Source organism: Tachyglossus aculeatus, chromosome 8 (genome assembly GCF_015852505.1).
Source record: "Tachyglossus aculeatus isolate mTacAcu1 chromosome 8, mTacAcu1.pri, whole genome shotgun sequence".
NCBI classification, from domain to species: domain Eukaryota; kingdom Metazoa; phylum Chordata; class Mammalia; order Monotremata; family Tachyglossidae; genus Tachyglossus; species Tachyglossus aculeatus.
The window spans coordinates 22,518,053-22,544,885 of NC_052073.1; the positions used below are offsets into that span (position 1 = coordinate 22,518,053).

The following is a 26,833-nucleotide window of genomic DNA, read 5'->3' on the forward strand; positions in this document are numbered from 1 at the left end:
GGGTCGATGGCGGGACAGGCGAGAGCGAGGTACAGTGAGGAGATTAGTGGTGGAGGAGCGGAGGGTGCGGGCTGGGCAGTAGAAGGAGAGAAGGGAGGTGAGGTAGGAGGGGGCGAGGTGATGGAGAGCCTTGAAGCCCAGGGTGAGGAGTTTCTGCCTGATGCGCAGATTGATCGGTAGCCATTGGAGGTTTTTGAGGAGGGGAGTGATATGTCCAGAGCGTTTCTGGACAAAGATAATCCGGGCAGCAGCATGAAGTATGGATTGAAGTGGAGAGAGACACGAGGATGGGAGATCAGAGAGAAGGCTAGTGCAGTAGTCCAGACGGGATAGGATGAGAGCTTGAATTAGCAGGGTAGCGGTTTGGATGGAGAGGAAAGGGCGGATCTTGGCAATGTTGCGGAGCTGAGACCGGCAGGTTTTGGTGACGGCTTGGATGTGAGGGGTGAATGAGAGAGCGGAGTCGAGGATGACACCAAGGTTGCGGGCTTGTGAGACGGGAAGGATGGTAGTGCCGTCAACAGAGATGGGAAAGTCAGGGAGAGGACAAGGTTTGGGAGGGAAGACAAGGAGCTCAGTCTTCGACATGTTGAGCTTTAGGTGGCGGGCGGACATCCAGATGGAGATGTCCTGAAGGCAGGAGGAGATGCGAGCCTGGAGGGAGGGGGAGAGAGCAGGGGCAGAGATGTAGATCTGGGTGTCATCAGCGTAGAGGTGATAGTTGAAGCCGTGGGAGCGAATGAGGTCACCAAGGGAGTGAGTGTAGATTGAGAACAGAAGGGGACCAAGCACTGAACCTTGGGGAACTCCCACAGTAAGAGGATGGGAGGGGGAGGAGGAGCCTGCAAAAGAGACTGAGAAAGAACGACCGGAGAGATAAGAGGAGAACCAGGAGAATCGTATTTATTGAGCGCTTACTGTGTGCCGAGCACTGTACTAAGCGCTTGGGAAGTACAATTCAGCAAAAGCGACAATCCCTGATGGATTGATTCCGCGGGTGTGGCAGGCGGGGAAGGGGGATAGTTTTCTTTTCTTTATAACCTTTATTTCCCCCTCCTCCAGAGTTTAATAACAATAATACTAATAATGGTATTTGTTGAGCACTTACTATATGCGAAGCACTGTTCTAAACGCTGGGGGGATACAAGGTGATCAGATTGTCCCATGTGGGGCTCACAATCTTAATCCCCATTTTCCAGATGAGGTAACTGGGGCACAGAGAAGTGAAGTGACTTGCCCAAAGTCACCCAGCTGACAAGTGGCAGAGCCGGGATTAGAACCCATGACCTCTGACTCCCAAGCCCGGGCTCTTTCCACTGAGCCACGTGTCCCACAATCTTAAACCCCCTTTTCCAGATGAGATAACTGGGGCACAGAGAAGTGAAGTGACTCGCCCAAAGTCACACAGCCGACAAGTGGCAGAGCAGGATTAGAACCCATGACCTCTGGCTCCCAAGCCCGGGCTCTTTCCACTGAGTCACGCTGCTTCAATGAATTCAGAGTTTTACTCTATTTTACCCTTTTAGTAAGCGCTTAACAAATATTATTATTATTATTACGCTTGGCACATAGTAAGCGCTTAACAAATATTATTATCATTATGATCCCTCCAGCGCTTAAACCAGGGCTTGGCACAGAGTGAGCGCTTAACAAACACCATCACCATCATCATTACGATCACTCCAGCGCTTAGGGCAGCGCTTGGCACATAGTAAGCGCTTAACAAATATTATTATCATTATGATCCCTCCAGCGCTTAAACCAGGGCTTGGCACAGAGTGAGCGCTTAACAAACACCATCACCATCATCATTACGATCACTCCAGCGCTTAGGGCAGCGCTTGGCACATAGTAAGCGCTTAACAAATATTATTATCATTATGATCACTCCAGCGCTTAGGGCAGCGTTTGGCACATAGTAAGCACTTAACAAATATTCTTCTTCTTCTTATAATTATTATTATTACGCTTGGCACATAGTAAGCGCGTAACAAATATTATTATCATTATGATCACTCCAGCGCTTAGGACGGCGCTTGGCACATAGTAAGCGCTTAACAAATATTATTATTATTATTATTATTATTATTATTATTATGATGATGATGCTTGGCACATAGTAAGCGCTTAACAACTATTATTATCATTATGATCCCTCCAGCGCTTACACCAGGGCTGGGCACAGAGTGGGCGCTTAACAAACACCATCACCAGCATGACGACGATCACTGAGCAAGCGCTGGGCCCGTAGTGAGCGCTTAACAAGGGCCGTCGCCGTTATCTCCTTTATTCTCGTTTTTTTTAATTTTTGTTATTTTTTTTCCCGCCGTCGTTGGGCTCGTTCGACGGGGCGGGACGCTCACTTTTCTCCGATTTCAAACGATGACGCGAGACTTGCCGGCGGCGCGCGCGCTCCCGCCCCAGCGCGCGCCCACCGCCAATTGTGCGCGTCCCCGCGAGCGCGCTCCCCACCTAGCGTGCGCTCCCCCCAGCGCGCCCTCCCCGCCCCAGCGCGCGCTCCCCGCCCCAGCGCGCGCCCCCCTCCAATTGCGCGCGCCCCCGCGAGCGCCCTCCCGCCCCAGCGCGCGCTCCCCGCCCCAGCGGGCGCCCCCCTCCAATTGCGCGCGCCCCCCCAGCACGCGCTCCCCGCCCCAGCGCGCGCCCCCGCGAGAGCGCTCCCGCCCCAGCGCGCGCTCCCCGCCCCAGCGCCTGCTCCCCCTTCCCTCCCTGCGCGCGCCCCCTTCCCTCCCTGCGCCCCCGCGAGCGCACTCCCCCAAGCGCGCGCTCCCCCCAGCGCGCGCGCTCCCCGCCCCAGCGCGCGCCCCCGTCCAATTGCGCACGCCCCCGCGAGCGCGCTTCCGCCCCAGCGCGCTTTCCCCGCCCCAGCGCCTGCTCCCCCTTCCAAGCGCGCGCCCCCGCGAGCGCGCTCCCCCTCCCCTCCCTGCGCCCCCGCGAGCGCGCTCCCCCAGCGCGCGCTCCCCGCCCCAGCGCGCGTCCCCCTCCAATTGCGCACGCCCCCGCGAGCGCGCTTCCGCCCCAGCGCGCTTTCCCCGCCCCAGCGCCTGCTCCCCCTTCCAAGCGCGCCCCCGCGAGCGCGCGCCCCCGTCCCTCCCTGCGCCCCCGCGAGCGCGCTCCCCGCCCCAGCGCGCGCTCCCCGCCCCAGCGCGCGCTCCCCGCCCCAGCGCGCGCCCCTCCAATTGCGCGCGCGCTCCCCGCCCCAGCGCGCTCTCCAAGCGCGCCCCCGCGAGCGCGCTCCCCCTTCCCTCCCTGCGCGCGCGCTCCCCTTCCCTCCCCGCGCGCGCGCTCCCCTTCCCCACGGTACAGCTGTCAAAGGTAGAGGGAAGGAGCGCGCATGCTCCGAGCCGGCGGCGGCGGCGGCGGGGGCGGGGGCGCGCACCGTGCGCCGGCCCCGGGGAGCCGAGCCGAGCCGAGCCGAGCCGAGCCAGGCCGAGCCAGGCCGGAGGTAAGCGCGCCCCCGTCCCCCCCTCCGGCCCGGCCCGGCCCGGCCCGGCCCGGCCCTGGCACCGCCCCCCCCTTCCACCCCCCCCCCCCATGCCCCTGCCCCCGGCCCAGGGGGTGGCGAGGCCCCGGGGGGTCCCCCGGCTCCCTAGGGGGGCGTTTTCCTCCCTCTCTCCCGCTCCCTCTTACTGTTTTCCTTCTCCCTCTACATAAAAAAGTCGCCATTTTGCTTCACTGCCTTTGCTCGCTCGTGCGGGTTGCCCCCCTTCCGTCGGTCCCCTAAGGAGTTGGGCACTGCCCACCCACCCCTTCGTGCCCCCCTACATCTCCCCGCCTAGGGGTAGCGGGAGTGGCGGGGGGGATCGGGGATTTGCCGGCGCCTGACTTTGCTGGGAAGGGTGGGATCTTTCCCCCCACCCCCACACACTGCCAACCCCCGATTTGCCCCCGTCCCCCAAGGAGTTGGGCACTGCCCACCCCCCCTGCACCCCCCCAGATGTCCCCTGGCATTCCTCCCCGCCTAGGGGTAGCGGGAATGGCAGGGGTCGGCAGGAATCAGGGATTTAGCAGCGCCTGACTTTGCTGGGAGGGGTGGGATCTTTCCCCCCACCCCCATGCACTGCCAACCCCCGATTTGCCCCCGTCCCCCAAGGAATTGGGCACTGCCCTCCCCCCCAGATGTCCCCTGGCATTCCTCCCCGCCTAGGGGTAGCAGGAGTGGCAGGGGTCTGCAGGAATCAGAGATTTGCCAGAGCCTGACTTTGTTGGGAGGGGTGGGATCTTCCCCCCGCCACACACACACTGCCAACCCCCGAGCCCCCCCCCGTCCTCCAAGGAGTTGGGCACTGCCCACCCCCTCGTGCCCTCCCCAGATCTCCCCTGGCATTCATCCCCGCCTAGGGGTAGCAGGGATGGCAGGGGTCGGCGGCAGGGGGAAATCAGAGATTTGCCAGCGGCTGACTTTGCTGGAAGGGGTGGGATCTCCCCCCCCCCACACACACACACACTGCCAACCCCCGAGCTCCCCCATCCCCCAAGGACTTGGGCACTACCCCCCCGCACCCCCCCCCCCCCAAAGATCTCCCCTGGCATTCCTCCCCACCTAGGGGTAGCAGGGATGGCAGGGGTCGGCAGCAGGGGGAATCAGGGATTTGCCAGTGGCTGACTTTGCTGGGAGGAGTGGGATCTCCCCCCCCCCCCCCCCACTGCCAACCCCCGAGCCCCCCTGCCATCCCTAATCCCTCCCTCGGTCTCCTAAGGAGTTGGACACTGCCCACCCCCTCGTACCCCCCAGATGTCCCCTGGCATTCCTCCTCACCTAGGGGTAGCGGGAGTGGCAGGGGTCGGCAGGAATCAGGGATTTGCCAGCGCCTGACTTTGCTGGGAGGGGTGGGATCTCCCCCCCCACACACACACACACTGCCAACCCCCAAACTCCCCCTGCCCTTGGTGCCCGGTGACCCACGGTGCCCGCGAGAGGCCAGGCCCCACGCAGGAAGGAGGCATGCGCCTTTGACAGGTGGGTGGCAGGGAGACCCCACTCCCCAAAAGGGGAGAGATGCGGGGGTCGCGGGGGCAGTGGGTGAGGCCTGGCCGGGCAGAACCGGGGGTGAGATGGCACCTGGGCACGGGCATCCAGGTGCGCCCCGCCGCCGGCCTGTGACCTCGCCTGATGTGGTGGGTAGGGACCGTCTCTATATGTTGCCAACTTGTACTTCCCAAGCGCTTAGTACAGTGCTCTGCACACAGTAAGCGCTCAATAAATACGATTGATTGATTGATTGATTAGTACAGTGCTCTGCACACAGTAAGCGCTCAATAAATACAATTGAATGGTCACCGGTGCAGGGAAGGGCTGCCTGGAGGAGGAACAACTCGTCCACTCAGAGATGCCAGTCCCTCTCAGGGCTTCTCTGCTTCGGGTCGCCTTTATTTCCCATTTTCTCTCGGAATTTTCACACACGTGCTGGGGAAGTGAAATCCCCACACCCCGTCAAAGGAGCCGGGGAGGGCACGAGGTAGGGCTCCTCGAGCTGGGGGATATCACCCCGGACTCCCGGGGCCGGAGGGGTCGAAGGCCGGAGCCCGGACCACCCGGCAGAACGGGGAGTCTGCAGCCGCCCAACGCTCAGCAGAGTCCGGGACCTTTGGAGACTTCAGCCTGGAGTCCAAGGAGCTGTCATGTCTGGGGGTCAGGTGGGAGACAGGTAGAACTCTAAGGATTACCTTGATTTCCCCCCCCCACCACTTCACGAGACCTTAAAATTCAGAGACCTCTAATGCCATCATGCCCTGAACTTTCCAAGCACTTAGTACAGTGTTCTGCACCCAGTAAGCGTTCAATAAATACGATTGAATGAATGACCTCTTATCATCATCATCATCAATCGTATTTATTGAGCGCTTACTGTGTGCAGAGCACTGTACTAAGTGCTTGGGAAGTACACGTTGGCAACATATAGAGACAGTCCCTACCCAACAGTGGGCTCACAGTCTAAAAGGGGGAGACAGAGAACAAAACCAAACATACTAACAAAATAAAATAAATAGAATAGATATGTACAAGTAAAATAAATAGAGTAATAAACATGTACAAACATATATACATATATACAGGTGCTGTGGGGAAGGGAAGGAGGTAAGATGGGGGGGATGGAGAGGGGGACCCCACCCCCACCCCTGCAAAATGGTCACTTTTTAGCACACATTCCTGCCGCCAACCCCTGAAAGGCAGCTTAACCCTAATGTCCCCGACACCGAGGGAGGCAATGATGCTTCCGATATCGGCATCCGTCTGGGATGCCCGAAAAACCTGTGTTGAGACCGTTCCCCGAGGGTCCCTGCAGACCCTTGCAAGAAGTTTCCAAAGCCCAACTCTCAGCCGTTTATTTCTGTGAATTGTTTTCTTTGTCCCCAAGATTCCCTCCCTCCCGGCTGAGTGCCCACTTAGTTCATTCATTCAATCGTATTTATTGAGCGCTTACTGTGTGCAGAGCACTGGACTGAGCGCTTGGGAAGTACAGGTTGGCACTTTTGATAGTCATTTCTAGAAGACAGCTGATTGATGACCGCTCCTTGAAGGCAGGGACTGACTCTCCCTCGATTGTACCCTCCCAAGTGCTTAGTAATGTGCTAGTAAGGTGCTCAATTAGCGTCATTGATTGATGAGCCTATTTCTCCATCCTTCTGATCTCTCCCTCCCCACAACTCTACTTCCTGAAAGGGTAGTGAAGTGACCAGGGCTGAGTTGAAATTGGAACAGGCTGAGGCAAGGAGGAGTACAGAGTCTGTGACTAATACTCAAGAGTTCCTGTGTGGGGTTTTGCCCCTTACATGTATTTTCTTTTCTTTTCTTTTATGTTTTAAGCAGACAAAGGGATTGGGAAGGAACACACAATGTACAGTCTGCCTAGGCTAGGGAGGATGGGGTCCTTTTTGCTTCAGCTTTTCCTGGAGATGGGGGGATAATAGAGAGTCAGGCAAATTTACTGAATGCTTACTGTGTGCAGAGAACTGTACTAAGCGCTTGGGAGAGTACACTATAACAGACGCATTCCTTGCCCACGGTGAGCTTACAGTCTAGAGAGGAATTGGGGCCTTTTTTCCCCACGGTGGTTAGAGAGGGCACCGCTGAGACATCCCTGCTCTGAGCAGGACTTCTCAGAGCCTTCAGCACCAAGGTTTCAGGGTGTCTCCCTTTAGGGCATAAACCAGAAGAAAGAGGGAAGGGATGTCCAGGCAAAGCGTGGCCCCCCGAAAGTGGAAATGTAAATGAATGATGGTGGGAGCGACGCCTGCCTCATTTTGTAGACTGATCCATAATTTAGTTCCTGGAGCTGTCCTCCCATCCACTTCCATCCCTGGTCCTCCATGCTCTGGACCCGGCTGGATTGAGTCTGGACACTAAACCAGCTTCCTGGCAGCTGCTCCTGCCACTCCATCCTCCCGCCAGCAGCTAGCTCAAGCCTTCCCCCCTGGCTTGAGGGGTTTTCCCCTCAGGATGCAGCAATCTTATAGACAGACCCCTACTTCCCCCTCCCTCCCTCCCCTCCAAGTTTGCTCAGAAATAGTGAAACTTAATCTTGAGGGAGTGAAGGAAGGGAGGGAGTTGAAGTTAACCCTGTGTGCCCCGAAAATTTTCCCCGTCTAGATCCTTGTCTTTTTCCTCTTTGCTCTAAACCTACAATTTTTGTTTTTCATCTACGATTCTGTCCTGCCAGGCCATCCCAAGGAGGGGAAATCCATTACATGTCTGGCCTTGCCTCTGCCCTCCGCATCCAATAATAAGGCTCAGTTGCACGCTGGGCTCTGAATGAGGCCGGTGACGGGCCTTTGAATTCAGGACAGCTCCCAGGTAGGTCAGGGGGAGAACCCCAGAGTCATTTGCCATCTTGGACTTTCCCTGCCTCCCTATTTCTCATCCCACAAATCCTGTTGGAGCAGGTAGGACCCTGGGCTCTGTGAATGTGGCATTATCCAGATCTTGGCCCTAGAGAGCTCACCTTGAGAGAAAGCACTTATATGGATGCCTACCTGTCTCAGCTCACCCACTCACCAATCAATACAAAGAAAAAGAGGACTGTTTGTGATTTGTTACTCTATTTTATGGTTTTCCTTTGTTAGATGGTTGTAGTTTGCTAGTCCGTAGGAGAGAGGGGAAAGACAGGGAAGAAGGGAAGTTTGAGAAGAGGAAATTTCTGTGGGGAAAAGAATAAAGATGGTGGCCTTGTGAAATTACAGTAAAGTATTTGATTTAAAACTTGAGAGTTTTAGGTGTAAAAATTTGAGGGAATGGCAGTGGTGTCCCACCACCAATTTAGACTTACGGTGTGTCTCGGTTTATTGGATTATTGATTTTGGGGGCAGTGGCGACCATGAGAATGTGCTTAAGAGATGGGTCGGTGTTTGGATTTTGAGATGGACTCCCACTGGGTTTGTTCCATTCAATTGTGTCTCTCCCCACTTCGCAGAGATCTGTGAGACAGACGCATGGCTTTAAACCTAAAAACCTACTAAGCAAAGATGGATAGGAAATGCATCACCAGGTATTTGGGGGGAGACAAAAAGAGGAGTTTCCAGAGAGTGAGGAGTGATGGACCCTAAGATGATGTGATCGGGGAAGGTTGAGTGCAGCCCTGCTTGGAGGCAGGAGGGTGGAATAAATGACCGTGAACAGAGCACTGTACTAAATGCTTGGGAGAGTACAATACAACAGAGTTAGTAGAGTCGTTCCATGCCCACAGCAAGCTTATAGTGTAGAATATTCTATAAAATAAGCATGATGACTTTTAATAAAGAACCCTTGAATGCCATGGGCATACTTGCATACGGGGAGGGAGGATGGTTGAAGGAGCAGACAGAGGGAATCATTTAATAAATCATATTTATTGAGCACTTATTGTGTGTAGAGCATTGTAGTAAGCGCTTGGGAGAGCACATTATAACAGAATTGGTAAACAGCTCCCCTGTCCACAAGCCTCCTTAATCTAGAGGGGGAGAGAGACATTGAAACAAATGATATATATGAGTGCTGAGGCTTAAAGGTTATAAATCCAAGTGCATGGGTGACACAGAAGGGGAAATGAGGGCATAGTCGGGGAAGGCCTCTTGGAGGAGATGCGATTCTAATAAGGCTTTGAAAGTGGAAAGAGAAATGATCCGTCAAATATGAAGGGGGAGGGACTTTCAGGCCAGAGGCAGGATGTGGGTAAGGGGTCAGTGGTGAGATAGACCAGATCTAGGTGCAGTGAATATGTTGGCGGTAGAACTGTGCAGAGAATGTGCTGGGTTGTGATAGGAAATCAGTGGGGTAAGATATGAGGGGCAAGGTGGTTGAGTGCTCTAAAGCCAGCGGTAAGAAATTTCTGTTTGATGCGGAGGTGGATGGGCAACCAGTGGAAGAACTTACTGATGGGAATTAATTCCAAGTCACTCATCCCTGATGTTTCAAATGACTGTTGGCCCTCAATATTCCTGGATTCCTTTAGTCTCCCTGAGTCTGCCCCCGCCTCACTCCCTCACTTGATGTTTGTGTTGGATGGCCACATCATCTGAGGTTTTGCTTCACAATAACTGAAGTGTTCCCCCATCCAGACTGAGAAGCAACATGACCTACTGGAAAGAGCATGGATCTGGGAGTGAAAGGACCTGGGTTCTAATCCCAGCTCTGCCACTTGTTTGATGTGTGACCCTGGGCAAGTCACTTAACTTTTCTGTGCCTCAGTTACCCTATCTGTAAAATAGGGGTTAAGCCCATGAACCCCATGTGGGACATGGACTGCGTCCAACCTGATTACCTTGTATCTACCCCAGTGCTTAGAACAGTGCCTAGCAAATAGTAAATGCTAAAATATACCATTTTTTTTTAAAAAAGATGTTGATTCAGCAATTTAATTCAATTCCTCCCTGAACTTCCTAGTGAACTAGCTATGGGGCCTTCTTCTTTAGCTTTTTTAAATGATATTTGTTAAGAGCTTACTATGTGGCAGCCACTATCCTGATTAGATAGAAGCTAATCAGATTGGACACAGTCCACAGTAATAATTTGCATTTTACAGATGAGGTAACTGAGGCACAGAGAAGATAAAGTGATTAGCCCAGGGTCACACAGAAGATAAATGGCAGAGCCAACATTAGAACCCAGGTCCTTCTGACTCCCGGGCCCGTGGTCTATCCAATAGACCACATTTCTCTCCAGGTCACCACGACTTCTACTTCAGTGTGTGAGCCCAGTGTGGGTAGCGATTGTCTCTATTGCTGAACTGTCCTTTCCAAGTGCTTAGTCCAGTGCTCTGCACGCAGTAAGCGCTCAATAAGTACGATTGAATGAATGAATGAATGGTTTTGCAGGACCCGATCCGTTGGTCACTAGAAGGATGTTTGTCCCTGCCAAGGATTTGCTCCTGAATTCCTTGCCTCTGGGGGCTCTTTCCTCTCCTGCCTTCCCAGCACCTGCTCAGAAGAGGGAAACCTTGCATGAGTGGACAAACCTACTCACTTCAACAACACCAAAGCCCCAGAAACTAAACCTAACTCTTTCTTACAATAAGAAGAAGAAGAAGAAGAAGAAGAAGAAGAAGAAGAAGAAGAAGAAGAAGATTAGGATTTACAAGGCACTTACTAAATGCCAAAGCATTATTCCTAACCCTGGAAGAGATCCAGGATAATTCTGACTGCTGTGGCCCTGGGGCATGAAGAGATTGGAGGCGGATTTGGGGAGAGGATGGTGGTGGGGAGAGAGCCGGCAGAACAGGATACTTGGTAGCTCAGCTATTGCAGTGGCACGTGTTTGTCTGCTTTTAGTTGCATTGTTCCTAGAGGAAGGTGTTTCCTGAGGGCACGGAGTGGGTGAAGTGAGGAGGAGCTCACCAATCTGTCTGTCTCTCCCACTACCCCCAGAAGGTAAAGTTCTCTTTCAGGAAGATCCCCAGGACTCTTCTGGGAGCCTATTAGTGCAACTCTTTAATTGGGCAGTGAAGCTTCTCCTCCTGCTCCCCTGGGGCCGGTGCTGTTGTCTCTGCGGTCTGCTGGCCTCTGTCTGCCTAGGGATCTGGGCCCCAGACTTCAGGACTCACTCATCCCTGCACAGCCCAGAGTGATGAAATAGGTATCGGGAGGCAGGGGCCGGCTGTGGCAGGGCTGCGCTGACACCATAAATCATGGACCGAGTCAGTAAGACGTGAAGGAAAGTGTTTCAATTGATACTTAGAACATCTGAAACCCCAAAGTTTAACAGTGAAGTTTAACTTCACTCCCTGTCCCTGAGGCTTTGACGCTCCCAGGCTGGATAATTGTCCTGCCTGGGAGCTGTCCGAGAGAGGAGGCAGGAGACGGGAGGGGAGCAGTGGGTTGCTACTGTTTGCTATTGGGCTATTTTTTCTCCTTTTATAGCCAAGGCCAGGCCTCCCAGAAGGAATGAACTCTGCGTGCCCCGGGTTCCGATTAAACACTCTGCAAAGAACTACTGAAGAGTAAAGATCTACCTCCCAGGTTGACCGACAGTACAGGCTTCCTTGGGCGCCTGTAGGTGTTACCTCCTTGAGGGACCAAGAAGAAGGGAGAAACTTAGAGAGAAGGGAAGGAAGCGGGTGTGGGGTGGTGAGAGAGACTAGGAGGAAAGAAACTCCAGGTCAGTGTTCTTAGATCTCTCCTGCAGTTCAGGATCTTCGCGCTGTTATTAGGGGTGGGATTGTTGCTGAGCCAGGCTGTGGGTTCTCTTTTTAAGTGTGAACCTCAGTCTGCAGAGGAGGGAAGAGAGAAAGTTGGGTTATTTTCTCTTGCATCGATAGTGGGGGGCTCCTCAAGGCTCCCCCTGTACAGTAATAGGTTTATAATAATAATCATCAGAGATGATTTTCTCCACTCTGGGGAGTGCTAGTACTTAGTACCTACTGTACCAAGTGCTTAGTACAGTGCTCTGCACATGGTAAATGCTCAATAAATATGATTGAAGGAAACATCCGTGTCCTTCGTGCTTGGAATGTCATCAGGCGCAGCTCAGCTGGTGCTGGCACACACTTGTTCCCCTGGGATTGTCTAATCTGGTCAGATGGATGTTCCATCCTTAGAACCTGCTCTCCCACTCTCACCTCCACCCCCACCCCTGCAGCCCTCACCTGTCGGTAAATGTAAACCCACTTGGGATGTCTGATCTACCATCTGACCATAATATGAAATGAAATAACATTTTCAAATTAAAAAAGAGGATTTCAAATGCTCATAAATCGGAGATGAGAGAGTCATTGCAGAATTTCAGAATCTTGCGGGTCTGGCAGACCCTTCTTAGTGAGCCCAGGGCATTCCCTGCTGAGTTTTCATTTTATCTCCAGGCCACCCTGCCTAGAGGACAAGTGGCCTGGAGTTAAGAGGACTATGGTTGGGGAACCGTCCAATGGAGGCCAGTGTCACCAGGGAACAGGGACTGGGAAGAGATGGGGGCGGGGGGGGAAGAAGAGAGAAGGGCAGAATTGCCTCTGCTTAAACAGAGTCTTGCAAACTACCTAGCTCTCAGCCACAGTCGTCAGAGTTGGAACGGCAACTCTCTGCCTGGTGACGCTCATTTCTGGGATCACCGAGGGGACCAAAGTCCACGTCACCTAGCGACACAGATCTCTGAATTGGGTCTTAGCAGTAACCCTTTGCCCTCTGCTGCCCTGGAAGCATGAGTGGGCCGAGATCATTGGAGAGTGCTCGAATACTAGGCTGATCTGCCGGAGGAGGAGTTGGGGCAGAAATGGAAAAGTCTTTCTGATGGCCACTTTTTCACATTCCATTATTTATGGAGAGATGTAACTTGAATGATTAAGGAGAAGATTGCCATTAATAACAAAAGCTAAAAAGAATTAGCTCTTTTTGTGAGGTTTCACTTTGAACTCAAATTGAGAAGTTGGAAATGGATTTGTGTTCTTGCTGAAGCCAGTATGGGCTTTTCGTTGGTGGGAATTCAGCATTTATCTGGATTTGATTCTGGACTGAGTCAAAGGGGTATTTTCACCTGAATGACATAAGAAGGATTCCTCCCCCTGAGTCAGTCATCCATCCACCTAGTGACATTGTCCTTGCTTTACAGATGAAGCTTAGGATATCTGGTCCAGTTACCGTTTGTAGGAGTGGGGGTGTGGGGAGGATGGGGGTTGGAAAAGAGACCCAGTCCTCTCAAAATCCCAAACAAAGCCTGATTCCAGTTCCCCGAGGAAGAGATACTGTCTCCTGGAGAAAGGGCTCCCCTGATTCCCACAAGCAGCTGACGGATCTGCCAGGAGCAATTGAACTTGGCAAAGTTTTGTGAGCATGGCCTGAGGACTGGAGGAAAGAAAAGTCACTGACTGGGCTGAGGCCCTTGTCTAGGCAATGACAGAAAGTGCAGATGGGGGGTGGGTATTAGGGAAATGGCTTTCCATGCAGGGAAGGGGAGGGTAAGCATATGGCATGGAGCACAGCTTGGAAACCTCTTCAGAAAGTTGACTGCTTACGTTAAATAGGAAGTGCCCCCATCTTGTGACATACCTCCTGGAGGGAGCCAGCGGTGAGTGGGGCAAGGAGGTCTCTGATCCCATGGATCCACTTTGGTCTCCCTCTTTAACTTCCATTGCATCCTGCTCTCGGCCCCTCACCTGGGTTCCTCTACTTGTTTGTAGCAATGGCCGATCCATTCTGCGCTGGAGGGGGGAGACGACTTGCGGGGTCCAGCAAAACTGGAGCAGGGAAAGACGCCAGCAGGACAGAGCGTCGGCTGCCTCCAGCCCAGGAGCTTCCAAACATCGGTAAGAATGTTTCCACTGGGCTGTTTCTCTCAAACCCCTCAGAGTGACAGTCATCTTTCATCACTCAGACCAAAGTTGCTTTCTTTGGGGATCCCAAACTTCCTTCTAACTGGGGCCCTAAGGATGTGTCTTTTAAAAACAATCAGTCACTGATATTTATTGAGCGCTTACTATGTGCAGAGCACTGTACGAAGTGGTTGGGAGAGTGCAATACAGAACAATTCTAATAATAGAATTAGCAGACATGTTCCCTGCCCGTAACAAGTTTACAGTCTAGGGGGGGAAGACTTTTGACAGAATCATCTGGATTTTCCACCTGGACTTCCAACCCCTAGTTGCTAATTTCAGCCCAGAAGAACTGCAGGTGATCTGTCACCATGTGAACTCTGCCTGTTGTCGAAATTATGTCTGATTTTTGAGGCCTCATCAAGTGAACATATTAATGGAAAGAAGGTTCTGATTTCTGCTCGTTCATACTATCACAGCTTTTCTGTCTCCAGCATCATCCCTGGGGAGTGGTTTCTTTTAAAAAAATCCCCCCTTCCCCTCAAAACACACTTCAAGCATTCAACTGCATGTTAAAATAAATGAAATAAAATTATGGTATTTTATCTCTTCCCTAGTCCTGCCTTCCTTCCCTCCCTACCTCTTAAGACTTTGCGAAACAGGCTTATTTTTAAACACATCGATCCCTGGAGACACAGACCAGCTCTCTGAGGGGCAGTCTGGCCGGGCCTGGCTCGGAAATGTCAGAACCCCCGTAATCTCAGCTCTGTTTCCTGGATTTGCTTAACAGGAAGAGCTGGCAAGAGGGTGGGTGGGTTAAAGGAGGAAACCCTGGAAGCAGAGGAGATGGGGCAACAAAATCCATCCTGCCCACACTGTCGAGGAAAAAACACTCCGGGTTTCCTCCGGCTGCCCCGACTTCACCCGGAGCCGGGCTGGTTTGTGATCGTCTCTGAGCTGGGGTCGCAGCTGCACTTTAAAAGGGAAGGGCTGGGGCAGAGGTAACGTCAAGAGGAAACCACGTGCGCTTCAAAGCGCCCACATCCCTACTTTGAAGCTGCATCTGCTCTGCAGTGAGCAAGAATAGCAGGCTAAGCTGGGATACGTCTGGGCAGGGCTGAGGGTCTGGAGGGGCCACCCGAGGCCCCTGTCGACATCCCCGGTGCCAGAACCTCCTGAGCCCTGGCTCTGACCCCGCTCCCGCTTCCCGCCCTGCCACTGGTGCTCTTCCAGAGCGATGATTGGAACCAGGGAGGTTATTTTTGGACCTGGAAGTACTCCTGGCTCCAGATGCTCTGTCTACTTCCGGGAAACAGGCCACCAGCTGCCTAGAAAGTCATTCCGTTTGCCCTCAGGGTTCCAGAAAGTTTGGGTTGGCTCTGGGTGAGGAATTCGGACTTACTCGGGCTTTAGGATTTCTGGCCCTGGGGGCTCACCTCCTCCAGGATGCCTGAGGGCCGTGATGATGCTGACCCTTCTTGGCCCAGGTCCACTTTCCTCCCAAATGCGAGCTGAACTTTCCGAGTATTTGGGGTGCCTTTCACTGTTAAACGTAGTGGAAGCCTAGTGTCTGGTGCGTGAGTGGCTCCCTTTGGATAGTTTACAAGGGATGGGGAAGATGTGGTCCCTGACCACAATTTGCTTATGAGCCAGAAGGAGTTGAAGCAAACACATGTTGACATCAAACTACCCCCCTGCCCCCGCCGTAAGCCTATACAGGCATATACCTAATACACATAATAATAATAATAATAATAATAATAATAATAATGGCATTTATTAAGCACTTACTATGTGCAAAGCACTGTTCTAAGCGCTGGGGAGGTTACAAGGTGATCAGGTTGTCCCAAGGGGGCTCACAGTCTTAATCCCCATTTTACAGATGAGGGAACTGAGGCCCAGAGAAGTTAAGTGACTTGCCCAAAGTCACACAGCTGACAAGTGGCGGAGCCAGGATTTGAACCCATGACCTCTGACTCCAAAGTCCGTGCTCTTTCCATTGAGCCATGCTGCTCCACAGTCCCAGGGAAGGGTAGTCTGGATCAATCGTGAGTCTTACCTGTGCTCTGTTCAGTCCTGAAAGGCCTCAGAGGACAGTCTTATTGGACTGGATTTTGAAAAACAGCTAGGTGGCTGGGTAGAAGCACCAGAGGTTGATGGGAAGATGGGCTCAGGTCTGAGAGCTGGCTTGTGGTGGTGGAAATAATAATATCAATAATAATTGTGATATTTGTTAAATGCTTACTATGTGCCCAGCACTTTAATAAGTGCTAGAGTAGATAGAAGATAATCTAGTCAGATTTAGAGCCCGTCCCACTTGGAAGTGGAAGTAGGAGGGAGAACGTATTTAATCCCCATTTTACAGTTGAGGAAACCGAGGCCCAGAGAAGTTAAGTGACTTGCCAAAGGTCACACAGCAGGCAAGTGGCAGAATGAGGATTAGAAGCCAGGTCCCCTGTCTCCCAGGCCTGTACTCTCTCCACCAGGCCACACTGCTTCCCAAGGCTCAGAGCCCCAAAGGTTGAAGGTGAGGTGGGATGATGTGAATTACGAGAAGTCTCTGCTGGAATTTGGTGGGGAGCTGTTGAGCAGCGGAGCCTTGCTGTGGGCCCAGTACTTCCTCGTTCCCTCTGTTCAGTCAGCTACATGGTGTTGAATGTGTTTCCTGATTTACCCGCACCTGCGAGAATGAAACCTAGTGGTCTCTGGCCAGAGTTAATGTTAAGCTGGAAAGCTGGTTCCCCTACATGTTTGTCCTATTTGCTTTTTAAAAAAAATGGTATTTTTTAAAAGCACTATGTGCCAGGCACTGTACTAAGCACTGGGGTAGATACAAGCTAATCAGGTTGGACACAGTCCATGTCCCACCTGGGGCTCACAGTCTTAATCCCCATTTTACAGGTGAGGATACCGAGGCGTAGAAGTTAAATGACTTGCCCAGGGTCACACAGTAGACACGTGGCAGAGCCAGGATTTGAACCCAGGTTTTGCTTGAGAGAGAAAACTTTCTGCAGAGTAAGGAGGGAGAAGCCTCAGTCCTGTCCCTGCTGAGGCCCCAGCAGGAGTGTGCTTGTCAATATGGCCAACAACACAGGCAGCTTGTGTTTGTGTTGGATGGATAGAGTGCTGCAAATTTGCATTCTTTGTCCGGCTGGCTTGGTCCTAATGAGGAGATGAATAGTGTTCATCTGTAGGGTATGTGTGCGTAACTTACCTATCCTCCAGAATCCCAAGCAGCCAAATAATTAAGAGCTTTTATAAAGGGAGACCGTAGGATCAAGAATCTGCACAGAGGAATTGATTTGAGGATCGTGTTTTGCACGGGGTGGTGTACACTTTCTCATCCCTGCCCATTGTGCTCTAGTTGGGGGGTAAAGGGACAGCACACTGCAGTATGCACACAAAGATTCGTTTTACCAGCAGAACCCACTGATGGCTAAAGGGATGGCAGCATAGTGCCAATGATGTAGTGTAGCCCCATGATCCAGATGGTAGTTTGGGGGCCTTGGTAGCCACTGCGGTGTTTGTCTCCCAAGTTAGCTAACTGTTGGTCAGGATTCCTGCAGGATGAGTCCCCCTCTAGGGACATCATAGAAACCCTCATCACTCAGGGCAGAGCTCCAGCAGACATTCCCCCACTTACAGAGCCGGTACTAGAATCCAGGTCTCATGATTCCCAGAACTGGGCCTTTTCCACTGGACCTACAGCAGGGCTAATAACGGCAGCATTTTCTAGCCCCTGATTCTACCCTAATGGATGCATAATTTAGCCGAAAGTCAGTCCGAGTCCCTAGGATAAACCAGTTCGTGGCATATTCATTAATTCATTCAATTGTATTTTTTGAGCGCTTACTGTGTGCAGAGCACTGTACTAAGTGCTTGGGAAGTACAAGTCGGCAACATATAGAGACGGTCCCTACCCAACAACGGGCTCACAGTCTAGAAGGGGGAGACAGACAACAAAACAAAACATGTAGACAGGTATATAATAAGCGCTTAACAAATACCATCATTATTAATATTTTACCATCCACGAGGCTAGAAAATGTGAAGTAAACATGGTGTCTGAGCAGTCAGCTGCCCCATCACACTGTGTGTGTTGGGGGGACGTGTCAATGTTGGCATCATGGTGCTGTGGGTAGAGCACAGTCCTCGGAGTCAGAAGGTCATGGGTACTAATCCCAGCTCTGCCACTTCTCTGCTGTGTGATCTTGAGCAAGTCACTTTGCTTTTCTGGGCTCCTCAGTTCCCTCATCTGTGAAATGGGGATTGAGACTGTGAGCCCCACGTGGGACAGAGGCTGTTGTCCAACCCAATTTGCTTGTATCCACTCCAGTGCTTAGTAAAGTGCCTGGCACATAGTAAGTGCTTAACAAATATCATCATCATCATCAGAAGGGGTGGACCACACCCTCCTCTCCCATTTCCTTTCACCACCTCCTCTTCTCTTGACCTAGCCAGTTCTGAAGAGATATGCCCCTGACCCCGTGAGTGAGCCAGTTGACCCTCCCAGGTGACATCCTCTGGGACACTACTGGTGCCACAATTGTCCCATGCCATTCTTGGCATTATAATTCAGCAGCTGGATGATGCCTCAGGAGTGTCTGAGACTGCTGAATGAAAGATGTTTCCCCTTCCAGTTTTAAATTTGACTCCTTCATCTCCTTCACCCTTTTTATGGCATGTGTTAGTCACTTACTATGTGCCAAGCACAGTATTAAGTGCTAGGGTAGATTGAAGATAATCAGATTGGACACAGGCCCTGTCCCACATAAAGCTCACAGTCTTAATCCCTATTTTACAGTTGAGGTAACAGGCCCAAAGAAATTAAGTGACTTGCCTAAGGTCAAACAGCAGACAAGTGGCAGAGCCAAGATTAGAATCCTGGTTCTCTGACTGTCAGACCCATGCATATTTATCCTTAAGCCCATGCTGCTTCTCTACCTCTCTCAATCAATCAATCGATCAATCAATCATATTTATTGCATGCTTACTGTGTGCAGAGCACTGTACTAAGCGCTTGGGAAGTACAAGTTGGCAACATACAGAGACAGTCCCTACCCAACAGTGGGCTCACAGTCTAGAAGGGGGAGACAGAGAACAAAACAAAACATATCAACAAAATAAAATAAATAGAATAGATATGTACAAGCAAAATAAATAGAGTAATAAATACGTACAAACATATATACAGGTGCTGTGGGGAAGGGAAGGAGGTAAGGCGGGGAGGATGGAGGGGGGAGGAGGGGGAGAGGAAGGAGGGGGTTTGGGGCTTCCAGTTGGGTCATTGGTGGAAAATATTTGTACAGGATTGTGGTATCACCTTTCAGTGGCATGCCAATGTTCACAAGTTACTCCTTCAAGCTGGAGCCCCCTCCATCCACATGAACCCCAAATTAGGGATGGTGGGGAGACAGGTGCCATGAGCCACCCATTTTGAGTCCAGTCCATATTATTTTATGGCCCAGCCCATCCTCATCCACTGGTTGGGCAGCTTGTAGTCAGAGGCTCATCCTAGCCTATACCCAGCTCTACTTCCCTTGTGCTCTCTCCTCCTCTCTCCTTCAATTTTAGAGTTCCCAGCACCTTCCCCACTCCAAGCCTGGTCACTCTGACCCTTGGAAGGGATGTCCCACAACCAGAAATGGTAGGGAGTGGGAAGGAGCTAGGTGGAGCCTAAAGGAAGTCAGGCTTTGGGCAAGGGAGAATTTTAATGAAAATAGGAAAAATTCTACCTGCAGCATGTCCTTCGTCAGGTTGCTAAGAAGCAGAGTGGCTCAGTGGAAAGAGCACAGGCTTTGGAGTCAGAGGTCATGGGTTCAAATCCCAACTCCGCCACTTGTCAGCTGTGTGACTTTGGGCAAATCACTTAACTTCTCTGGGCCTCAGTTACCTCATCTGTAAAATGGGGACTGTGAGCCCCCGGTGGGACAACCTGATCACCTTGTAACCTCCCCAGCGCTTAGAACAGTGCTTTGCACATAGTAAGCACTTAATGAATTCCATCATTATTATTATTATTATTGCCTACTAATACAATTCTAAATTGACTACTTTGACTACAATCCCAGGAAAAACTGAGAAGTACATGCTGCAGATGATAGATGTTTAGAGCTGGCCCTGGCTGATTATACAAATGTGGAGGTCAGATATGCTCTAAGATGAATGGGGAAGTCTCTGTAGCAACTTCTGGGTCATTGGGGCAGAGGTAAGCAGGGTGCTATCCCTTATACCCAAGATACCCAGTGCAATTTATTACCAAACCCCATTCACCACAGCTGTGATGTGAACCCATCTGGAGGTACGGGAAGACAGCTGTAAGAACAGATGTTAAAAGATGAGGAGTTGGTTCATAAAACCCTTACACACAGCCATCCCTATTGTCCTAAATGAAGATGTAATGCAGGCCTCAGTTCCTGGATGACTTTAGAGGAAATAAATTATTTGCTTTCCCCAGTGGGTTGGTCATCTTCACTCCTGGGAGAAATGAAGTCTGATTTATTTCCTTTTAAACTTTCAGAGCCTCCTGAGCGGTGGGAGATTGAGAGCGGCCAGGGTGGTTGAAGAGGAGTGAATTCTCCCTCTAAGGAGAAGTCATGCTACTTGAAGCTGAGAATTGGGGGAGAACTTTGGGAAGATTAATTTATGCAGCAGAAGCCTGGGTTCCCAGGGTCCTGGATCCTGATCTCAGTAGTGGGCACCGGGGCAGGGCTGAAACCTCAGCCATTGAATCAGAACTAAGAGTCGGCAAGCTCTTTAATTCCCGTTATTTGTGCCGGGTCACACCTTTCATCCTGGAAGATCAGAGCACCAAATGGATGTTCATTAAGAGGATGGGCCTATTAATGGCAGGTCAGGAGCACAAGTGCTATCATTGCTGTCCCTATTTCACAGGCAGGGAAACTGAGGCCCGGAAGCGGCAGAAACATGCCCAAAACCACACAGGCGGCACTGGACTTCCTGATGTCTGACTTTATGCCAAATCCACTAGATCATCCTTCCAGTAGAAAGATCTAATAACCTGTTTTCCCACTGATGGTTTGGAAAGAGGTTGGGGAAACCTGCAGAATTGTTCATGTCAGAAATTGTATCTGGGATGTCCTGAATCCTGTTTAGAGATTTTCAGTCACCAACGTGAGGGGGGAAAGATGCTTGACTCATAGTTTCCCCCCTACGTAGCAACAGTCAGCCTTTGAAGGTTATTTAAACAAATGGTTTTATTGAATGGAATCATCTTAGGGTACAGACTACTCTCCTAACAAGAGCCTGAGGCAAATATGGCAAACTACTGGCAAACTTGTTCACTGTAAAAAAATAAATCCCGCTTGCCTTCACATGCTTCTTGCTTCAAAGACACCTCTGGCTGTCATCAGTGTCACCTCACACAGCAGGCTCCCAGTGCCTTTGTCAAAGCTCTCAGCAAATGTTTATTAATTAATCTTCAAGGAGCACTGCTGGAGCCCCAGTGAGTCAGAGGAGGAGCCAGCCCTCCTCCCTCCCTTAGAGGAAGAACTCGGGGGGGCAGAGGGGGTGGCTCTGATATGAGCATAGGGTGCTGTTTTGAAAAGTTATTTCTTCAAAGTGGCAGAAGCAATATCCAAAACATGCCTAGGCAGTACCAGCAGCGAACTGCAGTCCCAGAGTCATCACCGTCCACACTCACAAGGGCTAACGTGGCAGCCGAGAAGTTATAATCCAGCCCACGCAGCAACCGTGCAGTGATTTCCTAACCAGGTCCTCTCAGAGGATTAACGGGGCTGTGGCTGCTTCCAGATTTTAAGCTCCCCAACAGCTGTAATAAAAATACAAAATGTGCATGAAAATCATCCTCCTCATCCATCAATAAAAATAATAATAATAATGGTATTTGTTAAGTGCTTACTATGTGTTCTAAGCACTGGAGTAGATACAGGGTAATCAGGTTGTCCCACTAGGGGCTCACAGTCTTAATCCCCATTTTACAGATGAGGTAACTGAGGCACAGAGACATTAAGTGACTTGCCCAAAGTCACATATCTGACAAGTGGCAGAGCCGGGATTAGAACCTATGACCTCTGACTCCCAAACCTATGCTCTTTCCACTCCTCTACAGTTCCTTTAATTAAGTCAGTCAGTAGTGTTTATTGAGTCCCTACTGTGGACAGAGCACTGTATTAAACACTTGGGAGAGTACAAGTGTTAGTAGACACGATCCCTGTCCTTACGGAGCTTACAATTCAGCTGGGGAGATGTAAAAAGCACAGAAAGCACTAGCATTTAAAGCTACTACGTTAAGTGCTATGGGGGACAGGGAGGGCATACCTAAGTATTTGGGGTGTGAGAACTCAAGGACATAGGTGACACGCAAGTATTCAAGTGACAGTAGAGGTAGGGTGGGGAGATGAGAGGTTAGTCGGGGAAGACTTCCTGGAGGAGATGTGATTTTAGGAGGGCTTTGAAGATGGAGAGAACAGTGGTCCGCTGGATGTGAAGGGGGAAGGAGTTCCAGGGAAGGTGGGACCAGGGGTAATTAACGGGTGGACGAGAGTGAGGGACAGTGAGTAGGCTGGCATTAGCAGCACGGCTTAGTGGAAAGAGCCCTGGCCTGAAAGTCAGAAGGACCTGGGTTCTAAACCCCGATCTGCCACTTGTCTGCTATGTGACCCTGGACAAATCACTTAACTTCTCTGGGCCTTAGTTACCTCATCTGTAAAATGGGGATTAAGAGTGTGAGCCCCATATTGGACAAGGACTGTGTCCAACCTGATTAACTTGGACTTACTCCAGCACTTAGGATAGTGCTTGGCACATAGTAAGCACTAAACAAGTACCATAATTATTATTATTACTAGGGGAGCAAAGCAGGCAGACTCGGTTGTAGTGGGAAATGAGCAAGGAAAGGTGGATGGGAGAGCTGATTGAGTACCTTAAAGCCGAGTATTCATTCATTCATTCATCCAATCATATTTATTGAGCGCTTACTGTGTGCAGAGCACTGTACTAAGTGTTTGGGAAGTACAAGTTGGCAACATATAGAGACGGTTCCTACCCAACAATGGGCTCACAGTCTAGAGTAGACTTGACACTTGCTCACAGTGCCTTAACAATAACCCAATCTTCCTACAGCTGTTTTCCCAATCCCACCTCTGATATCCAAACCAGAGCCTGACTTTGAGCTTGGCCCCTCCTGTCTTTAGCTGGGTAGCCAGTGAGGGCCTTAGTTTATTCTTGGCTGTTTTTGCTCCCCGTCTCTTTTCAAGTGCTAATTGTTCCCTTACAAGCTGTTTTTGTGCCTCTTCAAATGGACTGTTTTATGGCAAAGACTTTTTCCCTCTCCCTTTCTCTTTGCCTTTTCAATTCCTTGAATCATCTCAAGAATGTGTGATGATTCCAGTTAAAGCATAGCTACGGATCAGGGTGAAGCCAGTTTCTGTTCTTTTACAGCACTTTAAAATTTTGAACAATACAGAGAGTCGGGGGAACTTGTGGCTCTGTAAACCAAGGTTTTTCTTTCTGCATGGTGTCTTATTGCCTATGTGCTTGACCCTTCACATCTCCATAGGAGCTGGGCCTAGCATATAATAATAATAGCAATAATTACAGCATTTGTGTTGTCTTACTATATGCCAGGCACTGTACTAAGCACTGAGGTAGCTACTAAAGAATTAGGTCAGACACAGTCCATGTCCCACATAGAGTTCACTATCTAAGTTGGAAGGAAGTTAGGTATTAAATCCCCATTTTACATATAAGAAAACTGAGGCACAGAGAAGTTGTGACTTGCCCAAAGTCACAAACCTGGCAAGTGGCAGAATTGGGGTTGGAACCCAGGTCCCTTGACTCCCAGTTCTTTCCACTAGCCCGCGCGGCTCCGTGGGAGAGATCTGAGAGAAGATTGTTCCTTAGATTCATTCATTCAATCGTATTTATTGAGCACTTACTGTGTGCAGAGCACTGAACTAAGTGCTTGAATCAATCTGAATCAGTCAATCAGTGGAATTCATTGAGCCTTACCGTGTGCAGAACACTATACTAAGCTCTTGGGAGAGGACAATAGAGTAAGGAGGCAGGCTCTCTGACATCGTGGAGCTTATGATCTAGTGGGACCACCAAGAGTCTATCTGGGGTCTTTCTGTCAGTGAATTGCTAGGGAATTCAGCAATCAGGTGTCAAGGCAGGTAATGCTGCTATCTGTGACCTAACTCCTAACTCTGGCTCTTAGTGCTGCTCTGGGCTCTATTCATTTCTCAACAGCTTTTCTACCCTGCTTCCGACCCCCAAAACATTCCCCAGTTCAAGGGATTTTCATCAGCAAGGAGGAACTTAAAGCTGAGATGGAAACAAGAGTTCAGCATGGCCCAGTGGAAAAAGCTCAGAACTGGGAGTCAGAAGGACTTGGGTTCTGATCCCAGCTCTGCCACGAGTCTGCTGTGCGACCTGGGGCAAATCACTTAACTTCTCTGTACCTCGGTTACCTCATCTGTAAAATGGGGATTAAGACTGCGAGCCCCTTGTCGAACATGAACTGGGTCCAACCCGATTAGCTTGTTTTTACCACCGTGCTTATTACAGTGCTTGGCACATAGTAAGTAATGTAAGCTTGTTGTGGGCAGGGAATTTGTCCGTTTATTGTTATATTGTACTCTCCCAAGCACTTAGTATAGTGCTTTGCACACAGTAAGCGCTTAATAAATACGACAATGAATGAATGAATGAAAGAGCAAATAAAATACCATTAAAAAAAAAAGGCTACAGTTCCCTTGTACCCAGTCATCAGGAGCCTCCCAAAGGTCAGGCATGCAGATGTGGTTGTCCACTGCCCATTCTTGTACACACATCTGGAATTTAATTGCTGAGTGGAGTATATTGTTTGCAATGTAAAGATCTTGTTCTGTCCTCTTCTTGCGTGCCCTCCATTTCAGTGGACCACACGGCACCTGCTAATCAAACAGTGATATTCATCAAGTGCTCACTGTGTGCAAAGCTTTGTACTAAGTGCTTGGCACGGCACTAAGTGCTTGAAGGTGCCCTGTTCTTGTCCATTCCCCTGACAGATCCCATCCAGCAGAGCTGTGTTGCAGTGAGCAACAGCTCATGATCAACGTCATCAGGAGCACCTGTTGAGCACCTCTGAGTGCAGGTTATTGAACTTGGAGACCCCCCCAGCCCCCCAATGCTGGTCCACTGATTACACTCCAGCCAGTGGTTTGTAATCCTGCCCTGCTCTTTGATATTAAGTATAGCTACTAGGTGATTAAAAGGAAACTGTTTAGGAAGCCTGATGGGACCTGAACCTGATTCAGGTTTCTCACTGTTACAGAAAATGGAACACTGGCTGCCATTTTGTAGATTATCCACTTGGTATGAAGTTAGTTGCCACCCGGTTGTTATCTTCAGTATGTACTGGCCTTCTTGATTTCAGTTTCAACTTTGTCTACTAAAGAATAAAGGGACTACATGATATAGAAGTAAGTGAATTATTTGTCAACTCTTACCTTGCTCATGAGAATCTTTGCTTGGAGGGTTTCCCTGGAGGTGGTGATACTTAATCTTAGATTTCTTTAATCTTATTGTCAGTTATTATGTCTTCAACCTCTGTTGTTCATCATCATCATCATCAGTGGTATTTATTGAGTCCTTATTGAGAGCAGAACACTGAACTAAGCACTTGGAAGAGTACAGTGCACCAGAGTAGGTAGATGCCCACAATGACCTTGCAGTCTAGAGAGGGAGAAAGACATTAATAAATCATTATTAATAAATGTAGATTGTGAATTGTAAATAATTGTAATTATAAATAATGTATAGTGATTATAAATAATTTATAATTGTTCTCTCCTCCCAAGAACTTAGTACAGTGCTCTGTACAAAGAAGGCACTGAATAAATACTATTAATTGCATAAGTAATAGAGTTCTTCCAGTTCTGTTGAAGTGGGGGTAACACATAGGTGGAGATATGCCGATGATTAGCTTTAGAGCAGAGTTCTTTCAGTCAATAAATCTGTGTATTTATTGAGGGCTTACAGAGTGCAGAGCACTGTCCTAAGCACTTGGGAGAGTACAGTGTCACAGAGTTGGTAGATATGTTTCCTGCCCACATCAAGCTCACAGTGTTGAGGGGAAATAGACATTAATAAAAAAAAAATAAATCACGGACATGTACATAAATGGTTTCAAAGATGTTCAGAACCTGTTGAGTTAGAAGCATTTCCTGGTGGGTCAGAGACAAATCCCAACCCCAGCTCCCTTGTCATTCTCAAAAACAGCAACATAGAATGGGTTGATCATCCCTGACATTCTTCATATAGACAGGAACAAATGATGCACACTCCTGACTCAATAGGATATTCAACTGTGGAGTAATCTCAGCATCTTGGCAATTTTCTCAGAGCAACCAGATTTGCTTAGTAACTGCCAGAGTCCAAGTTCTACTGACAGTATCAAGTATTTTTGTAAAGCCTGAGAAAAGAGTGACGAGGTCTTGATGCTGCTCCCTGGACTTGTCCCATACCTGTGCAGCAAAGATCATAACTGCTGAGCTGCTTTTTGGTTTCAAACCACATGGCAGTTCTTAATGTGCCTTATAATTACGGTATCTACTAAGAGCTTACTATGGGGCAAGCACTGTACAGAATGCTGGAGTAGATGCAAGATAATCAATTGTATTTATTGAGCGCTTATTCTGTGCAGAGCACTGTACTAAGCACGTGGGAGAATACAACAGACACATTCCCTGGCCACAACAAACTTGCAGTCTAGAGGGGCAGACAACCCTGGGGCTGGAGGTGGGGGGATGGTGAATAAAGGGAGCATATCAGGGAGATGCAGAAGAGAGTGGGAAAAAAGAAAATGAGGGGTTTTTTGGTATTTGTTAAGCACTTACTATGTGCCAGGCACTCTTCTAAGTGCTGGGGTAGATACAAGCTCATCAGGTTGAACATCGTCCATGTTCCACATGGGACTCACAGTCTAAGTAGAATAATTCACAGATGAGGTAATTGAAGCACAGAGAAGTTAAGCAACTTCTCCAGGGTCACACAGCAGACAAGTGATGGAGCTGGGATCAGAACCCAAGTTCTCTGACTCTCAGGTTCGTGTTCTTTCCACTAAACCACACTAGTTATCA

General features: G+C 50.0%; 1 protein-coding gene across 4 annotated transcripts in view; it reads left to right on the plus strand.

The window, feature by feature from the left end:
* Positions 1-3,445: 3,445 nt before the first annotated feature.
* Positions 3,446-26,833, plus strand: part of ZNF512B (zinc finger protein 512B) — a 49,634-nt gene continuing 26,246 nt past the window's right edge. For 2 of the 4 annotated variants that reach the window (XM_038750278.1, XM_038750281.1), the window contains exons 1-2: positions 3,446-3,463; positions 13,596-13,721. In XM_038750278.1, coding sequence (XP_038606206.1) covers positions 13,598-13,721 — 124 coding nt within the window. In that variant the 5' untranslated portion in view covers positions 3,446-3,463; positions 13,596-13,597. Of the gene's footprint in view, positions 3,464-5,595; positions 5,667-7,748; positions 7,814-13,595; positions 13,722-26,833 lie in introns of those variants that run through there. The other 2 variants (XM_038750279.1, XM_038750280.1) reach the window with 2 other exon arrangements.